Source organism: Drosophila persimilis, unplaced genomic scaffold, assembly GCF_003286085.1.
Source record: "Drosophila persimilis strain 14011-0111.01,24,50 unplaced genomic scaffold, DperRS2 tig00000606-arrow-arrow-pilon, whole genome shotgun sequence".
NCBI lineage: Eukaryota > Metazoa > Arthropoda > Insecta > Diptera > Drosophilidae > Drosophila > Drosophila persimilis.
Window position 1 is genome coordinate 602,668 of NW_020825324.1, and position 18,367 is coordinate 621,034.

The 18,367-nt window shown below is 46.8% G+C and overlaps 2 protein-coding genes across 2 annotated transcripts; both read right to left on the reverse strand.

Moving 5' to 3' along the window:
* Window positions 1-311: 311 nt before the first annotated feature.
* Window positions 312-975, reverse strand: LOC6597253. Its single transcript, XM_002022411.2, has one exon. The coding sequence runs from the start codon at window positions 957-959 to the stop codon at window positions 462-464; it is 498 nt and encodes a 165-aa protein (XP_002022447.1). The 5' UTR covers window positions 960-975; the 3' UTR covers window positions 312-461.
* A 15,934-nt stretch (window positions 976-16,909) lies between these two features.
* Window positions 16,910-17,753, reverse strand: LOC6597255 (probable U3 small nucleolar RNA-associated protein 11). Its single transcript, XM_002022413.2, has 2 exons — window positions 17,241-17,753; window positions 16,910-17,173 (listed from the first exon to the last, which is right to left on the reverse strand). Exons 1-2 carry the CDS (start codon window positions 17,712-17,714, stop codon window positions 16,964-16,966), a joined length of 684 nt encoding a protein of 227 aa, XP_002022449.1. The 5' UTR covers window positions 17,715-17,753; the 3' UTR covers window positions 16,910-16,963.
* Window positions 17,754-18,367: the final 614 nt, after the last annotated feature.

Consider the following 18,367-nt stretch of genomic DNA (forward strand, 5'->3'; position numbering starts at 1 on the left):
GCGGGGTTGCACTTGAGCGATCCAAGGGGCAAGGAGTGGTGCGCAGTGCTGTGGAGTGGCGTGTCGTGGAGTGCTGTCCCGAATTTGCTTATGGGATTTGTTGTCTAGTGCGGCGCCTGTTGACTTCCTAGTTGGCATTTATATTAATGGCTCGGGCTCGAGTTCTACTTGCACTCGTTTTCCCTCGTTCCCCTTTGGATTGTTAGCTCCTGACGCGTGCCTGTCCAGGGATATGCGGGGCTGGAGTTAGGGTTGGGGTTGGCTTTGGGGATGGGGATGGTAGCAGGACAGGTAAATCCACACGGCAACTATTTACCCATTATTATTATTTATTTCCTATTATTTGGGATAATTCGATTGGTAAGATATGGGATTAAATTCGTTTTGAGCATCCGAATTGCATCACAGCCGTAAGCCTATCATGGGGCCTCAATAAATTGAGGGATACGGGGAGGTATCTGCTAAATGCACCTTGGTTGAAGCTGGCTGTGTCCCGGTCCGCCGGTGGCCAAATACTTGGCAGCCCACTCTGGCGTTCCGATCATATTGGCGGAGTAGTTTTCCTCTTCCGGTGACATCACGGTGACCTCGTCATCAGTGCTCTTGCTCTCCGATTCACTGTTTCTGGGTATCCGTACTGTCTGGTCCTGGATATCCTGGACTTCCTCTTCGGGGTCCCAGAAGTTTTCTTTGCTGCCTCGATCCATCGCTTGTTTTTGTGGAGGATCCGAGCTCCCACTTTTCACAAAATTCCGACGCAATATTTTATAGAAATTAAGAGTCAATGTGATGAGCACCAGCACGGAAACCGCCACGTCACAGACGACGAGCATAGCCTCGACGCCTTTGATAATCCTGGCCTCCAGGCTGGCTGCCTCATTGAAGATCTCAACCAAGTTGTACACGTCGTCGGCCATGAGAAACATGTTCATATCAACTGCATTCGTGTTGAGAAACATCTTGAGCAACGCCAAAACCTGAACCCAAAATTATTGAATTTTGTACTGACAATTTTTTGAAGTGCCAAAGGAACGCTCTGACAATATATAAACACACATACTCGTATGACGCAGTACTCCCTGTACGATAGTAATAGTTTCGCAATGCATTAGATCTTTTCTGAAAAATATGGTATGGTATTTGACTATTATTATTTGTAAATACAAAAAGTCCTTTCTTCGTTCGTATATTCCTATTCCTATTCCTATCCATTTTCCATTGCTTCCCATTCTTCCAGTTATGTTATATCATATTATTGTAGATGGGAGCATGCTCTTCCTTTGAGAATGATGTTGAATTCGTACAATTAGGAGTCGCAAGTGCTACCTTCTAAGGGCCTTAACCAAATCAAATCCTTTCGATCTCCCAATTGAAGCGGCCTCTCAGACCGCTTCCCACGTCTATAGCACTCTTTCTATGAATTTGTATGATTATAATGTTCCCAAAATGGGATTATAAATTCTGTTGTAAGCTCGTTAGGTCGCCGCTGCGTGTGAATGTGAATGGGCATGGGAATGGGAATGGTTGGAGGAAAACGCTTTTCGGCCTTTTCCGCGCTTTTCTTTTGCTAGCCCGAGCCGAAGCGTTTTTCTCATGTCAAATGCACACTATTCACGCGTGTCGGGGGCGGTGAAGCGGCGAATTAAGATATTTACGGGAACAAAACCATTGACACAGGCAGCAGACAGCAGACAGCAGGCAGCAGGCACCGGTCCCCCGGTCTACGCTGTACCTTGCCTCTTCCGCTGATGCTGCCGGTACTGCTGCTGCTGCATCATGATAAGCGGGACGTATAGAGGGCGGGGCTGCACCCAAGCTGCTGCGAAAACGGAAACGCGAGACCTGGTCTCTGACATCTCTTCAGGAACACGCGTGTAGAGTTGCCAGGTTGCGCTTATCACAGCAGAACAGGCGACAACTGTGGCCGGGGGACGGGGCCTTGCCACGGGACGAATGTCCCACGTGCCACGTGCGGCCACGTGACCGGGGCTAAGAACTTTACACGTGCCCCCAGAACGTTCCACGTCCCACAGCCCACAGCCCACAGCCAACATCCCACACCCATCCAATGTCATGGTTTTTGAATAAGGATATGACTGAGGATGAGGACGAGGATGTGGCTGTGGGCGTGGCACTTGCTCAGCGCTTACTCGAGGAAACGGGGAAGCGGGGTAATGCCCAGAGATGTCATTCGCAAGCCAATTTCCAGATTCCAGAAGTGCTTCTAGAGGGACATCAGATTCGGCATCTCCGTAACATACGAGTGGATACCCCATAGAAAGGTCCAGTGAATGATCTTCTGATCTGATAGAAAAAACATGGGAGTTCGCTTCGCAGAATGCAGGAAAAGAAATTCTGCATTATCCAAAGACTCATATAGGCATTTCCCTCTTGTATTTCAGATGTAATGCGCTTTCCTACTATTCGTGCTCTGTTTCTAGCATTGATCGAAGAAGGAAGTAAGGAAATCCGCGAACAATGTTTTACAATTATAGATCTGTTCATCATTGAAGGTATTGTGGGGATTTATATATATTTTGGGATATTCTAGAGTTGCGACAAAGAATTTTTGATAGTGGACTTTGGCGTTGGTCCTTGCATACGAGAGAAAACCGAATCAGAGGGAGGACAGATTCCCCCCACAGTAGAGTAACCGCCCATTTCATGGATATCCCTCGCTGTGGGACTGGTGGAAGATGCAAAATTACCCAGCATTATCCCCAAAATAATCTATTACACGACCATCCATAGCTTTTCAATCCATCAATCGTTTTGGCGCTGGAAATGCCGAGTGAAAATTAGTCAAAGTCAAAAGTCAAAGATTTTGGAAATATATTGCAAGTTCTTAGTATGGGGATGCGATCATCTCCTCTCATCTTTCGATACAGCTTCTTTTGTATCTTAAGAAACGTGGATATCAGATCCATGCGCCCCATGCTCAAAGGCTCAGAGCGACACTCAATCATGGAATGCAAACAGATTCGGGTTTCCATATTTTCGGTTAGGGCTTGTTAGGGTAAAAATCAGAGACCGCAGGCGACAGCCAGAGAGACAAACAGACAGACAGACAGAAAGCCACCATAAAAACATATGACACCATATTCTGATGAGTCGCGTCGCGCGTTTTGGCACGCCAAATTATGCACAAAATAGATGGCTGTGTTGACACTTTCCAGGGCACACGACCCACACTACACGGGAGGTACGGGATACGGTTTACACACGGGAGGATGGACTCGCTGACAGCGCCGCAGCGAGAGGGAGAGGGAGAGGACGAGGACGAGGGCCAGAGCCAGAGCCAGGACCAGAGCCGGCGGCCCTAATCGGACTTGTCATGTGCGCATCACAACAGCAATCACAGAGGTCGGGTCGAGTCGGGCCCAGGGGTGGGACGACGCGCGAACAAAGCCAAAAATACGCGACTGAAAGAAAGCCTTCCACAAATTTTTTAACTAGCATCAATTGGGTTTGTAATTTGAGACCCAGCTTTGTGCCCCCTACCCGATACCCGGGAACGGGATTGGGAATGGGAACGGGAACGGGAACGGCAACGGGAACAGTAACGAAGGGTGGTGGTCGTACAAAAAGGCGATTGCGGTGCAGCATGCGGCAGAGATTGTATGAGGACGAGGGAGTGCCACCACCCTTGGCCCTAGGTCAGGGTTTCACATGAAATTAGTTGACTCGCTTTTCCTCTTTTTTTTTAAGAAATATGGGATTACATATCTCCATAGCTCTTTGCGGTCTGATACCTTCAATTGCACTTCTGCGTGCTGTTCTGTTTTTTTTTTTTTATTCATTCAATGCCAAATTGTTTTTGTGTAAAATGTTAACTATCAGGATATTCACAGTCTCAGAGAAGTGTGACACGAATGAGGAGAAACAAGCCGCAGACACCTTGTAGCCTGCACTACATGGGACCATTAGGATATACTATAGTCCCATCCATAGAAATTGGTCCGGCAGAAAAGGGAACTCTTAGCAATGCAGCCCCCAGGACTGGTTTAGGTATTGGCTAGGCACACACAACGCCCTCTCGTGGGTTCGTTCACTTTAGAACATCATTAGAGCAAGGTTCGTGTCTGTGATGATAGGAAAGCTTTAGGGATGTTAGATGTAACATTGTAAACAAATTATCGATTGCAGCCATAGCCATATCGAGAGGTGACAAATCTTTAGTTCGATTAAAACGATATTTGGATTCTGCAGCCCTAGCAGTGCTAGGCTAGCACGCAGCTCTGGCTAGTTTTTCAAAAAAAACAACGCCGATTCATGATGAATCTTGAAGAATTTCAACACAGCTTAGTTGAAGATATGGCGCACAGAAGAAACCAGTATTCTACAGATACGCCAATCCCCGTCTTCGGAAGGCTATATTTCAGACAAATAGGGCCAGATCGAAGAAGGACCCACACTACCAGGATCGTGAGGGTCCAGACTGTCAACTGGCATCAAAATCTCGACTACGAAAATGAGGCCGATTTTTTGAAAATTTAATGATGTAACCATCATGATTTTTTGCGAAAATCGCTAAAATATGCGTGTCATTTTTTCCGATGACAGTCGATTGGCAGGACTCTCCCGATCACGGAGAGACATGCCGCGACAAGAGCGGCTGCCGAATTGCAGAGATATGGCGTACACAAGAAACCAGTATCTACAGATACGCCAATCCCAGTCTTCGGAAGGCTTTATCTCAGGCAAATAGGGCCAGATCGAAGAAGGACACACACTACCAGGATCGTGAAGGTCCAGACTGTCAACTGGCATCAAAATCTCGACTACGAAAATGAGGCCGATTTTTTGAAAATTTAATGATGGTTACATCATGATTTTTTGCGAAAATCGCGAAAATATGGATGTCCTTTTTTCCGATGACAGTCGATTGGCAGGATCCTCCCGATCATGGAAAGACATGCCGCGCCAAGATCGGCTGCCGCATTGCAGAGATATGGCGTACAGAATAAACCAGTATTCTACAGATACGCCAATCCCAGTCTTCGGAAGGCTTTATCTCAGGCAAATAGGGCCAGATCGAAGAAGGACCCACACTACCAGGATCGTGAAGGTCCAGACTGTCAACTGGCATCAAAATCTCGACTACGAAAATGAGGCCGATTTTTTGAAAATTTAATGATGGTTACATCATGATTTTTTGCGAAAATCGCGAAAATATGGATGTCCTCTTTTCCGATGACAGTCGATTGGCAGGATCCTCCCGATCATGGAAAGACATGCCGCGCCAAGATCGGCTGCCGCATTGCAGAGATATGGCGTACAGAATAAACCAGTATTCTACAGATACGCCAATCCCAGTCTTCGGAAGGCTTTATCTCAGACAAATAGGGCCAGATCGAAGAAGGACCCACACTACCAGGATCGTGAGGGTCCAGACTGTCGACTGGGTGTCCTTTTTTCCGATGGCAGTCGATTGGCAGGACTCTCCCGATCACTAAGAGACATGCCGCGACAAGATCGGCTGCCGCATTGCAGAGATATGGCGCACAGAAGAAACCAGTATTCTACAGATACGCCAATCCCCGTCTTCGGAAGGCTATATCTCAGACAAATAGGGCCAGATCGAAGAAGGACCCACGCAGGTCAACGCAATCGATGTTACCCACTTAGAGTTTATAGATAAAGATCTGAGCAGCAATGGTCCTTGCATCCTAGCGCGAGCAGAGCTGCACGAGGCGAAATCTGCCAACTTTCTGGATGCCAGGATGGGCTACAGCTTCAAAACGCGTAAGTGAATCAGTATATAATTGTGGACATATTCAAATATATTTTCTTTCACAGAGCACTTATGTACCCAACATTTTGCCACAAGCCGAGTCGAATCCGATTTCCCCTCCGCCAGACGGAGACCCATCCAAGCACCGAAGCGTGTTCGAGACAAACGGAGTCCTATCCCAGACAGAGAGAATCGTATCGCAGCAGGACAGAAGCGCATCCCTTGCAAGATCTGCACCTTACTAACCATCGGCATCATTCGAACTGGGCATCGACAACAAGGAGTTTGACTATGGCAACCAGGAGAGGAGCTACGAGGGCTACTAGACTCTAGATACATAGATCTCGTTGCTGTTAGGTTTAAGGATGTACGCGTGAATTCATTTAGAAAGTAGATACAAATGTTTTCACTTGTTTATTTGTTTATCCTAAGCTAAGTTTCGATGAATAAAAATATTGAAAAATCATCCTTGCTGTATCCTGTATGGGGGATTACAAAAAGGCTTGGCACGCCCAGATCGGTTTGCAAATAGCGGAGAAAACTAAATATTTGTATTGGGGAAATAGTCCTTGATCCTTGATAAGGACTCCATTAAATCAGGGACATTTTGTCGATCACAGGAAGCCATCGCACGCCCAGATCGGCCCACAAATAGCCGAGCAAATAAAATATGTTTTTTTTTGGTTGTTGGAGTCCTTACAGAAGGATCAAGGACATTTTTCTGATCACCGGGGAGCCATCGCTCGTCCCGCTCGGGCCACAAGTAAGAGAGAAAACAAGAAATATATGTTTTAAGAAAATATCCTTGACCCTTGGTCCTTGATACGGATTGCATTAAATTAGGAACATTAATGCAATCACAGGAAGACGTCGCAAGCTACGATCGGGATACAAATAGGGGAGAAAACAAGATAGATTTGTCTGGAGAAAATATCCTTGAACCTTGGTCCTTGATACGAATTGCATTAAATTAGGAACATTAATGCAATCACAGGAAGACGTCGCAAGCTACGATCGGGATACAAATAGGGGAGAAAACAAGATAGATTTGTCTGGAGAAAATATCCTTGATCCTTGGTCCTTGATACGGATTGCATTAAAAAGTTTTTTTTTTAATTTTTAAATTTTTTTCCGTTTTCTAACCCCCAACAGCATGCAACATTTTCGTATGGCCGAGTTAAAAAATGTTGCATACTTTTGGGTCGGGCATTTTATTTTTAAGACGCGACCTTCTGCTGATTTCTGTTCGCCTGGTATTTCAGATCACAAATTCTCGTTTTTGGCCTTTTGAAAGTTGTTGTTGTACAACAACAAAAATTTTCTATGCAACAACTGTTTTAGTTTACTCCGTTATTTGTGGCCCGATCTAGGCGTGCGACAGCACCCTGTGCTCATAATAGCTTCCTTGATCCAATGCATTCCTTATCAAGGACCAAGGGTCAAGGATATTTTCTTAAAACATATATTTCTTGTTTTCTCTCTTACTTGTGGCCCGAGCGGGACGAGCGATGGCTCCCCGGTGATCAGAAAAATGTCCTTGATCCTTCTGTAAGGACTCCAACAACCAAAAAAAAACATATTTTATTTGCTCGGCTATTTGTGGGCCGATCTGGGCGTGCGATGGCTTCCTGTGATCGACAAAATGTCCCTGATTTAATGGAGTCCTTATCAAGGATCAAGGACTATTTCCCCAATACAAATATTTAGTTTTCTCCGCTATTTGCAAACCGATCTGGGCGTGCCAAGCCTTTTTGTAATCCCCCATACAGGATACAGCAAGGATGATTTTTCAATATTTTTATTCATCGAAACTTAGCTTAGGATAAACAAATAAACAAGTGAAAACATTTGTATCTACTTTCTAAATGAATTCACGCGTACATCCTTAAACCTAACAGCAACGAGATCTATGTATCTAGAGTCTAGTAGCCCTCGTAGCTCCTCTCCTGGTTGCCATAGTCAAACTCCTTGTTGTCGATGCCCAGTTCGAATGATGCCGATGGTTAGTAAGGTGCAGATCTTGCAAGGGATGCGCTTCTGTCCTGCTGCGATACGATTCTCTCTGTCTGGGATAGGACTCCGTTTGTCTCGAACACGCTTCGGTGCTTGGATGGGTCTCCGTCTGGCGGAGGGGAAATCGGATTCGACTCGGCTTGTGGCAAAATGTTGGGTACATAAGTGCTCTGTGAAAGAAAATATATTTGAATATGTCCACAATTATATACTGATTCACTTACGCGTTTTGAAGCTGTAGCCCATCCTGGCATCCAGAAAGTTGGCAGATTTCGCCTCGTGCAGCTCTGCTCGCGCTAGGATGCAAGGACCATTGCTGCTCAGATCTTTATCTATAAACTCTAAGTGGGTAACATCGATTGCGTTGACCTGCGTGGGTCCTTCTTCGATCTGGCCCTATTTGTCTGAGATATAGCCTTCCGAAGACTGGGATTGGCGTATCTGTAGAATACTGGTTTCTTCTGTACGCCATATCTCTGCAATGCGGCAGCCGATCTTGGCGCGGCATGTCTCTCCATGATCGGGAGAGTCCTGCCAATCGACTGTCATCGGAAAAGAGGACATCCATATTTTCGCGATTTTCGCAAAAAATCATGATGTAACCATCATTAAATTTTCAAAAAATCGGCCTCATTTTCGTAGTCGAGATTTTGATGCCAGTCGACAGTCTGGACCCTCACGATCCTGGTAGTGTGGGTCCTTCTTCGATCTGGCCCTATTTGTCTGAGATATAGCCTTCCGAAGGCTGGGATTGGCGTATCTGTAGAATACTGGTTTCTTCTGTACGCCATATCTCTGCAATGCGGCAGCCGCTCTTGTCGCGGCATGTCTCTCCATGATCGGGAGGATCCTGCCAATCGACTGTTTTCGGAAAAAAGGACACCCAGTCGACAGTCTGGACCCCCACGATCCTAGAAGAGCGGGTCCTTCTTCGATCTGGCCCTATTTGTCTGAGATATAGCCTTCCGAAGACTGGGATTGGCGTATCTGTAGAATACTGGTTTATTCTGTACGCCATATCTCTGCAATGCGGCAGCCGATCTTGGCGCGGCATGTCTCTCCATGATCGGGAGGATCCTGCCAATCGACTGTCATCGGAAAAGAGGACATCCATATTTTCGCGATTTTCGCAAAAAATCATGATGTAACCATCATTAAATTTTCAAAAAATCGGCCTCATTTTCGTAGTCGAGATTTTGATGCCAGTTGACAGTCTGGACCCTCACGATCCTGGTAGTGTGGGTCCTTCTTCGATCTGGCCCTATTTGTCTGAGATATAGCCTTCCGAAGGCTGGGATTGGCGTATCTGTAGAATACTGGTTTCTTCTGTACGCCATATCTCTGCAATGCGGCAGCCGATCTTGGCGCGGCATGTCTCTCCGTGATCGGGAGAGTCCTGCCAATCGACTGTCATCGGAAAAAAGGACACCCAGTCGACAGTCTGGACCCCCACGATCCTAGAAGAGCGGGTCCTTCTTCGATCTGGCCCTATTTGTCTGAGATATAGCCTTCCGAAGACTGGGATTGGCGTATCTGTAGAATACTGGTTTATTCTGTACGCCATATCTCTGCAATGCGGCAGCCGATCTTGGCGCGGCATGTCTCTCCATGATCGGGAGAGTCCTGCCAATCGACTGTTTTCGGAAAAAAGGACACCCAGTCGACAGTCTGGACCCCCACGATCCTAGAAGAGCGGGTCCTTCTTCGATCTGGCCCTATTTGTCTGAGATATAGCCTTCCGAAGACTGGGATTGGCGTATCTGTAGAATACTGGTTTATTCTGTACGCCATATCTCTGCAATGCGGCAGCCGATCTTGGCGCGGCATGTCTCTCCATGATCGGGAGGATCCTGCCAATCGACTGTCATCGGAAAAGAGGACATCCATATTTTCGCGATTTTCGCAAAAAATCATGATGTAACCATCATTAAATTTTCAAAAAATCGGCCTCATTTTCGTAGTCGAGATTTTGATGCCAGTCGACAGTCTGGACCCTCACGATCCTGGTAGTGTGGGTCCTTCTTCGATCTGGCCCTATTTGTCTGAGATATAGCCTTCCGAAGGCTGGGATTGGCGTATCTGTAGAATACTGGTTTCTTCTGTACGCCATATCTCTGCAATGCGGCAGTCGATCTTGTCGCGGCATGTCTCTTAGTGATCGGGAGAGTCCTGCCAATCGACTGTCATCGGAAAAAAGGACACCCAGTCGACAGTCTGGACCCCCACGATCCTAGAAGAGCGGGTCCTTCTTCGATCTGGCCCTATTTGTCTGAGATATAGCCTTCCGAAGACTGGGATTGGCGTATCTGTAGAATACTGGTTTATTCTGTACGCCATATCTCTGCAATGCGGCAGCCGATCTTGGCGCGGCATGTCTCTCCATGATCGGGAGGATCCTGCCAATCGACTGTCATCGGAAAAGAGGACATCCATATTTTCGCGATTTTCGCAAAAAATCATGATGTAACCATCATTAAATTTTCAAAAAATCGGCCTCATTTTCGTAGTCGAGATTATGATGCCAGTCGACAGTCTGGACCCTCACGATCCTGGTAGTGTGGGTCCTTCTTCGATCTGGCCCTATTTGTCTGAGATATAGCCTTCCGAAGACTGGGATTGGCGTATCTGTAGAATACTGGTTTCTTCTGTACGCCATATCTCTGCAATGCGGCAGTCGATCTTGTCGCGGCATGTCTCTCCGTGATCGGGAGAGTCCTGCCAATCGACTGTCATCGGAAAAGAGGACATCCATATTTTCGCGATTTTCGCAAAAAATCATGATGTAACCATCATTAAATTTTCAAAAAATCGGCCTCATTTTCGTAGTCGAGATTTTGATGCCAGTCGACAGTCTGGACCCTCACGATCCTGGTAGTGTGGGTCCTTCTTCGATCTGGCCCTATTTGTCTGAGATATAGCCTTCCGAAGACTGGGATTGGCGTATCTGTAGAATACTGGTTTATTCTGTACGCCATATCTCTGCAATGCGGCAGCCGATCTTGGCGCGGCATGTCTCTTAGTGATCGGGAGAGTCCTGCCAATCGACTGTCATCGGAAAAGAGGACATCCATATTTTCGCGATTTTCGCAAAAAATCATGATGTAACCATCATTAAATTTTCAAAAAATCGGCCTCATTTTCGTAGTCGAGATTTTGATGCCAGTCGACAGTCTGGACCCTCACGATCCTGGTAGTGTGGGTCCTTCTTCGATCTGGCCCTATTTGTCTGAGATATAGCCTTCCGAAGGCTGGGATTGGCGTATCTGTAGAATACTGGTTTCTTCTGTACGCCATATCTCTGCAATGCGGCAGTCGATCTTGTCGCGGCATGTCTCTTAGTGATCGGGAGAGTCCTGCCAATCGACTGTCATCGGAAAAAAGGACACCCAGTCGACAGTCTGGACCCCCACGATCCTAGAAGAGCGGGTCCTTCTTCGATCTGGCCCTATTTGTCTGAGATATAGCCTTCCGAAGACTGGGATTGGAGTATCTGTAGAATACTGGTTTATTCTGTACGCCATATCTCTGCAATGCGGCAGCCGATCTTGGCGCGGCATGTCTCTCCATGATCGGGAGGATCCTGCCAATCGACTGTCATCGGAAAAGAGGACATCCATATTTTCGCGATTTTCGCAAAAAATCATGATGGTTACATCATTAAATTTTCAAAAAATCGGCCTCATTTTCGTAGTCGAGATTTTGATGCCAGTTGACAGTCTGGACCCTCACGATCCTGGTAGTGTGGGTCCTTCTTCGATCTGGCCCTATTTGTCTGAGATATAGCCTTCCGAAGACTGGGATTGGCGTATCTGTAGAATACTGGTTTCTTCTGTACGCCATATCTCTGCAATGCGGCAGTCGATCTTGGCGCGGCATGTCTCTCCGTGATCGGGAGGATCCTGCCAATCGACTGTCATCGGAAAAGAGGACATCCATATTTTCGCGATTTTCGCAAAAAATCATGATGTAACCATCATTAAATTTTCAAAAAATCGGCCTCATTTTCGTAGTCGAGATTTTGATGCCAGTCGACAGTCTGGACCCTCACGATCCTGGTAGTGTGGGTCCGTCTTCGATATGGCCCTATTTGTCTGAGATATAGCCTTCCGAAGGCTGGGATTGGCGTATCTGTAGAATACTGGTTTCTTCTGTACGCCATATCTCTGCAATGCGGCAGTCGATCTTGGCGCGGCATGTCTCTCCGTGATCGGGAGGATCCTGCCAATCGACTGTCATCGGAAAAGAGGACATCCATATTTTCGCGATTTTCGCAAAAAATCATGATGTAACCATCATTAAATTTTCAAAAAATCGGCCTCATTTTCGTAGTCGAGATTTTGATGCCAGTCGACAGTCTGGACCCTCACGATCCTGGTAGTGTGGGTCCTTCTTCGATCTGGCCCTATTTGTCTGAGATATAGCCTTCCGAAGGCTGGGATTGGCGTATCTGTAGAATACTGGTTTCTTCTGTACGCCATATCTCTGCAATGCGGCAGTCGATCTTGTCGCGGCATGTCTCTTAGTGATCGGGAGAGTCCTGCCCAGTCCACAGTCTGGACCCCCACGATCCTAGAAGAGCGGGTCCTTCTTCGATCTGGCCCTATTTGTCTGAGATATAGCCTTCCGAAGACTGGGATTGGCGTATCTGTAGAATACTGGTTTATTCTGTACGCCATATCTCTGCAATGCGGCAGCCGATCTTGGCGCGGCATGTCTCTCCATGATCGGGAGGATCCTGCCAATCGACTGTCATCGGAAAAGATAACCATCATTAAATTTTCAAAAAATCGGCCTCATTTTCGTAGTCGAGATTTTGATGCCAGTCGACAGTCTGGACCCTCACGATCCTGGTAGTGTGGGTCCTTCTTCGATCTGGCCCTATTTGTCTGAGATATAGCCTTCCGAAGGCTGGGATTGGCGTATCTGTAGAATACTGGTTTCTTCTGTACGCCATATCTCTGCAATGCGGCAGTCGATCTTGTCGCGGCATGTCTCTTAGTGATCGGGAGAGTCCTGCCAATCGACTGTCATCGGAAAAAAGGACACCCAGTCGACAGTCTGGACCCCCACGATCCTAGAAGAGCGGGTCCTTCTTCGATCTGGCCCTATTTGTCTGAGATATAGCCTTCCGAAGGCTGGGATTGGCGTATCTGTAGAATACTGGTTTCTTCTGTACGCCATATCTCTGCAATGCGGCAGCCGATCTTGGCGCGGCATGTCTCTCCATGATCGGGAGGATCCTGCCAATCGACTGTCATCGGAAAAGAGGACATCCACATTTTCGCGATTTTCGCAAAAAATCATGATGTAACCATCATTAAATTTTCAAAAAATCGGCCTCATTTTCGTAGTCGAGATTTTGATGCCAGTTGACAGTCTGGACCCTCACGATCCTGGTAGTGTGGATCCTTCTTCGATCTGGCCCTATTTGTCTGAGATATAGCCTTCCGAAGGCTGGGATTGGCGTATCTGTAGAATACTGGTTTCTTCTGTACGCCATATCTCTGCAATGCGGCAGCCGATCTTGTCGCGGCATGTCTCTCCGTGATCGGGAGAGTCCTGCCAATCGACTGTCATCGGAAAAGAGGACATCCATATTTTCGCGATTTTCGCAAAAAATCATGATGTAACCATCATTAAATTTTCAAAAAATCGGCCTCATTTTCGTAGTCGAGATTTTGATGCCAGTTGACAGTCTGGACCCTCACGATCCTGGTAGTGTGGGTCCTTCTTCGATCTGGCCCTATTTGTCTGAGATATAGCCTTCCGAAGACTGGGATTGGCGTATCTGTAGAATACTGGTTTCTTCAGTGCGCTATATCTCTGCAATTCGGCAGCCGCTCTTGTCGCGGCATGTCTCTCCGTGATCGGGAGAGTCCTGCCAATCGACTGTCATCGGAAAAAAGGACACCCAGTCGACAGTCTGGACCCCCACGATCCTAGAAGAGCGGGTCCTTCTTCGATCTGGCCCTATTTGTCTGAGATATAGCCTTCCGAAGACTGGGATTGGCGTATCTGTAGAATACTGGTTTATTCTGTACGCCATATCTCTGCAATGCGGCAGCCGATCTTGTCGCGGCATGTCTCTCCGTGATCGGGAGAGTCCTGCCAATCGACTGTCATCGGAAAAGAGGACATCCATATTTTCGCGATTTTCGCAAAAAATCATGATGTAACCATCATTCAATTTTCAAAAAATCGGCCTCATTTTCGTAGTCGAGATTTTGATGCCAGTTGACAGTCTGGACCCTCACGATCCTGGTAGTGTGGGTCCTTCTTCGATCTGGCCCTATTTGTCTGAGATATAGCCTTCCGAAGACTGGGATTGGCGTATCTGTAGAATACTGGTTTCTTCTGTACGCCATATCTCTGCAATGCGGCAGCCGATCTTGTCGCGGCATGTCTCTCCGTGATCGGGAGAGTCCTGCCAATCGACTGTCATCGGAAAAGAGGACATCCATATTTTCGCGATTTTCGCAAAAAATCATGATGTAACCATCATTAAATTTTCAAAAAATCGGCCTCATTTTCGTAGTCGAGATTTTGATGCCAGTTGACAGTCTGGACCCTCACGATCCTGGTAGTGTGGATCCTTCTTCGATCTGGCCCTATTTGTCTGAGATATAGCCTTCCGAAGGCTGGGATTGGCGTATCTGTAGAATACTGGTTTCTTCTGTACGCCATATCTCTGCAATGCGGCAGCCGATCTTGTCGCGGCATGTCTCTCCGTGATCGGGAGAGTCCTGCCAATCGACTGTCATCGGAAAAGAGGACATCCATATTTTCGCGATTTTCGCAAAAAATCATGATGTAACCATCATTAAATTTTCAAAAAATCGGCCTCATTTTCGTAGTCGAGATTTTGATGCCAGTTGACAGTCTGGACCCTCACGATCCTGGTAGTGTGGGTCCTTCTTCGATCTGGCCCTATTTGTCTGAGATATAGCCTTCCGAAGACTGGGATTGGCGTATCTGTAGAATACTGGTTTCTTCAGTGCGCTATATCTCTGCAATTCGGCAGCCGCTCTTGTCGCGGCATGTCTCTTAGTGATCGGGAGAGTCCTGCCAATCGACTGTCATCGGAAAAAAGGACACCCAGTCGACAGTCTGGACCCCCACGATCCTAGAAGAGCGGGTCCTTCTTCGATCTGGCCCTATTTGTCTGAGATATAGCCTTCCGAAGGCTGGGATTGGCGTATCTGTAGAATACTGGTTTCTTCTGTACGCCATATCTCTGCAATGCGGCAGCCGATCTTGGCGCGGCATGTCTCTCCATGATCGGGAGGATCCTGCCAATCGACTGTCATCGGAAAAGAGGACATCCACATTTTCGCGATTTTCGCAAAAAATCATGATGTAACCATCATTAAATTTTCAAAAAATCGGCCTCATTTTCGTAGTCGAGATTTTGATGCCAGTTGACAGTCTGGACCCTCACGATCCTGGTAGTGTGGGTCCTTCTTCGATCTGGCCCTATTTGTCTGAGATATAGCCTTCCGAAGACTGGGATTGGCGTATCTGTAGAATACTGGTTTCTTCAGTGCGCTATATCTCTGCAATTCGGCAGCCGCTCTTGTCGCGGCATGTCTCTTAGTGATCGGGAGAGTCCTGCCAATCGACTGTCATCGGAAAAAAGGACACCCAGTCGACAGTCTGGACCCCCACGATCCTAGAAGAGCGGGTCCTTCTTCGATCTGGCCCTATTTGTCTGAGATATAGCCTTCCGAAGGCTGGGATTGGCGTATCTGTAGAATACTGGTTTCTTCTGTACGCCATATCTCTGCAATGCGGCAGCCGATCTTGTCGCGGCATGTCTCTCCGTGATCGGGAGAGTCCTGCCAATCGACTGTCATCGGAAAAGAGGACATCCATATTTTCGCGATTTTCGCAAAAAATCATGATGTAACCATCATTAAATGTTCAAAAAATCGGCCTCATTTTCGTAGTCGAGATTTTGATGCCAGTTGACAGTCTGGACCCTCACGATCCTGGTAGTGTGGGTCCTTCTTCGATCTGGCCCTATTTGTCTGAGATATAGCCTTCCGAAGGCTGGGATTGGCGTATCTGTAGAATACTGGTTTCTTCTGTACGCCATATCTCTGCAATGCGGCAGTCGATCTTGTCGCGGCATGTCTCTTAGTGATCGGGAGAGTCCTGCCAATCGACTGTCATCGGAAAAAAGGACACCCAGTCGACAGTCTGGACCCCCACGATCCTAGAAGAGCGGGTCCTTCTTCGATCTGGCCCTATTTGTCTGAGATATAGCCTTCCGAAGACTGGGATTGGCGTATCTGTAGAATACTGGTTTATTCTGTACGCCATATCTCTGCAATGCGGCAGCCGATCTTGGCGTGGCATGTCTCTCCATGATCGGGAGGATCCTGCCAATCGACTGTCATCGGAAAAGAGGACATCCATATTTTCGCGATTTTCGCAAAAAATCATGATGTAACCATCATTAAATTTTCAAAAAATCGGCCTCATTTTCGTAGTCGAGATTTTGATGCCAGTTGACAGTCTGGACCCTCACGATCCTGGTAGAGTGGGTCCTTCTTCGATCTGGCCCTATTTGTCTGAGATATAGCCTTCCGAAGACTGGGATTGGCGTATCTGTAGAATACTGGTTTCTTCTGTACGCTATATCTCTGCAATACGGCAGTCGATCTTGGCGCGGCAGGTCTTTTCGTGATCGGCAGAGTCGTGCCATCAGAAAAAGGACTCGGAAAACCGAGTGTCAAAATCGAAAAATATGATTTCCGATCATGGGGAGAGAATGATTGGCTAATCATTGTCCACTCCACACTCCACGAAATTGATGAATCTTGAAGAATTTCAACACAGCTTCTGTGAAAGACATCGTGATTTTTTAAGCAAAGATGAAGGATAGGATGAAGCAACAAGAGTAATTATTAATATTATTATGTAATGGTATCTAATCTGGCGGGGCTTTATAGCCCCTCAAACACTTCGGCTTAAAATCCAGGTAAGCTAGGTGATCGCCATCACCATCCAGCGGGATTAAGTCAAATTTCTTTCCTTGTTTTGGATCACGATTCTTGTTATACACCCGCTATGGATGCAGATGCATCCATATAGTGGAATTCGGAGGCAAGAATCCTGTCTATATTCCTCGACCGTTCAGTAATTGGACACGTATGCCAGTAACACTTAATCGCTTTATTCAAAAAAAAAAAAAGAGGAACTTTTGGTAATCCCTCACTTTTTGCGCTCATAGCGGAACTCGTAGACCGGTGCCCTGTCCGCTGTGGCGGGCTTCAGCTTTTGTGGCTTGATGAGACGCGGTTGCTTGAGCTGCTTCTTCAGCAGCAGCTTCTGCTGGACAATGCTCAGCTCCCGTTCGCGCTGCACGCGTTTTTTCAGCTCGTTGATGCGCTGCTGCTTAGTGCTATTGGGTGCGAGGGGCTCCTGGTGTTGGGGTGGAGAGATGGTACATTAGTTTACGTTGGCTACTCAATCGAGGGGGAAAACTTACCTTTGTGGCCTCCGTCTCCTTGAGGCGCTCGCCCAGGGTAGCTTGCTGTTTTCTGCCCTGCTCATCGAAGGTGTAGTGCTTGTTGGCCTTACCCGCATCGATGTCCATGAGCTCGACCTTCAGGCGGTCGATTTTGCGACGCTCTATGGTACGCTTCATCACCACATACTTGAGATCCTGGGTCTGCATCAGGGACAGCTGTTCGGGTGTGTGCTCGTCTTTGGCCTGCTTCTCGTGGTGAACATCGTCCGAGAGCTTCGAGTTGATCATGTGGTGGTAGAACTCGTCAGGGTTCTTGTTCTGTGCCCGCTTGTACAGCAGCTTCAGGGTCTTCTCCTTGCGTTGGGCGTCGAGTGCGCGCTTCTTGTAATCCTTCTTCTTCTCGAGCAGCCCCAGATGCTGACGCGCATCTGGCTGGTGGCGCTCGCGATGCACCTTCTGGTTGCTCTTGTTAGCATTCTTCCACGAGGACATGGCTCCGATTTATATATGTCTTCTACAGTGTTTAACTAATGTTTAAAACTCGAAAAACATTTGTTTACACAAAAACGTGCGAGCCACAAATGGAGTGCTGGAAAAGACAAGACATTCAAGTGCTGTGAAGCGTCTAAGCGGAACTAGTTCATTCTGTTCTTAATAAAATACATATAATAGATCTATGTATTACATACTTACAAAACTACTACAAGTTATGATTATATATATAATTGAATTATGATCATTTTTTGGAGTTCAAAAATCACTTCATTTTGAATATACGCGTTGCATTGGTATTCGGCATTTGATTCCCTCTGAACCATTTAGTTCGTTCAGAATGGAACGTAGGCTTGAGCTGCTATCGCTGGCTATCTGGGGATGGGCGATATTTTGATACCGTGACAACCGCAAGTAATTATGAGATTTCTACCTTAAAGCATTAACATTCTAGTAAATTGTGAGCAATATGTATTTAAATTACTACGACTGATTTTTGCTGTCTCTAACCATACAGTATATAGTTATGCCAGTTCATACAACGTTCATGCACTGAATTAATTCCCAGCGATCCCAACGATATGTATAAACAAATAAGTATGAAAATTGTCACGGAATACTTGTGAAGAGGAACAACTATCGCACATAGAGAT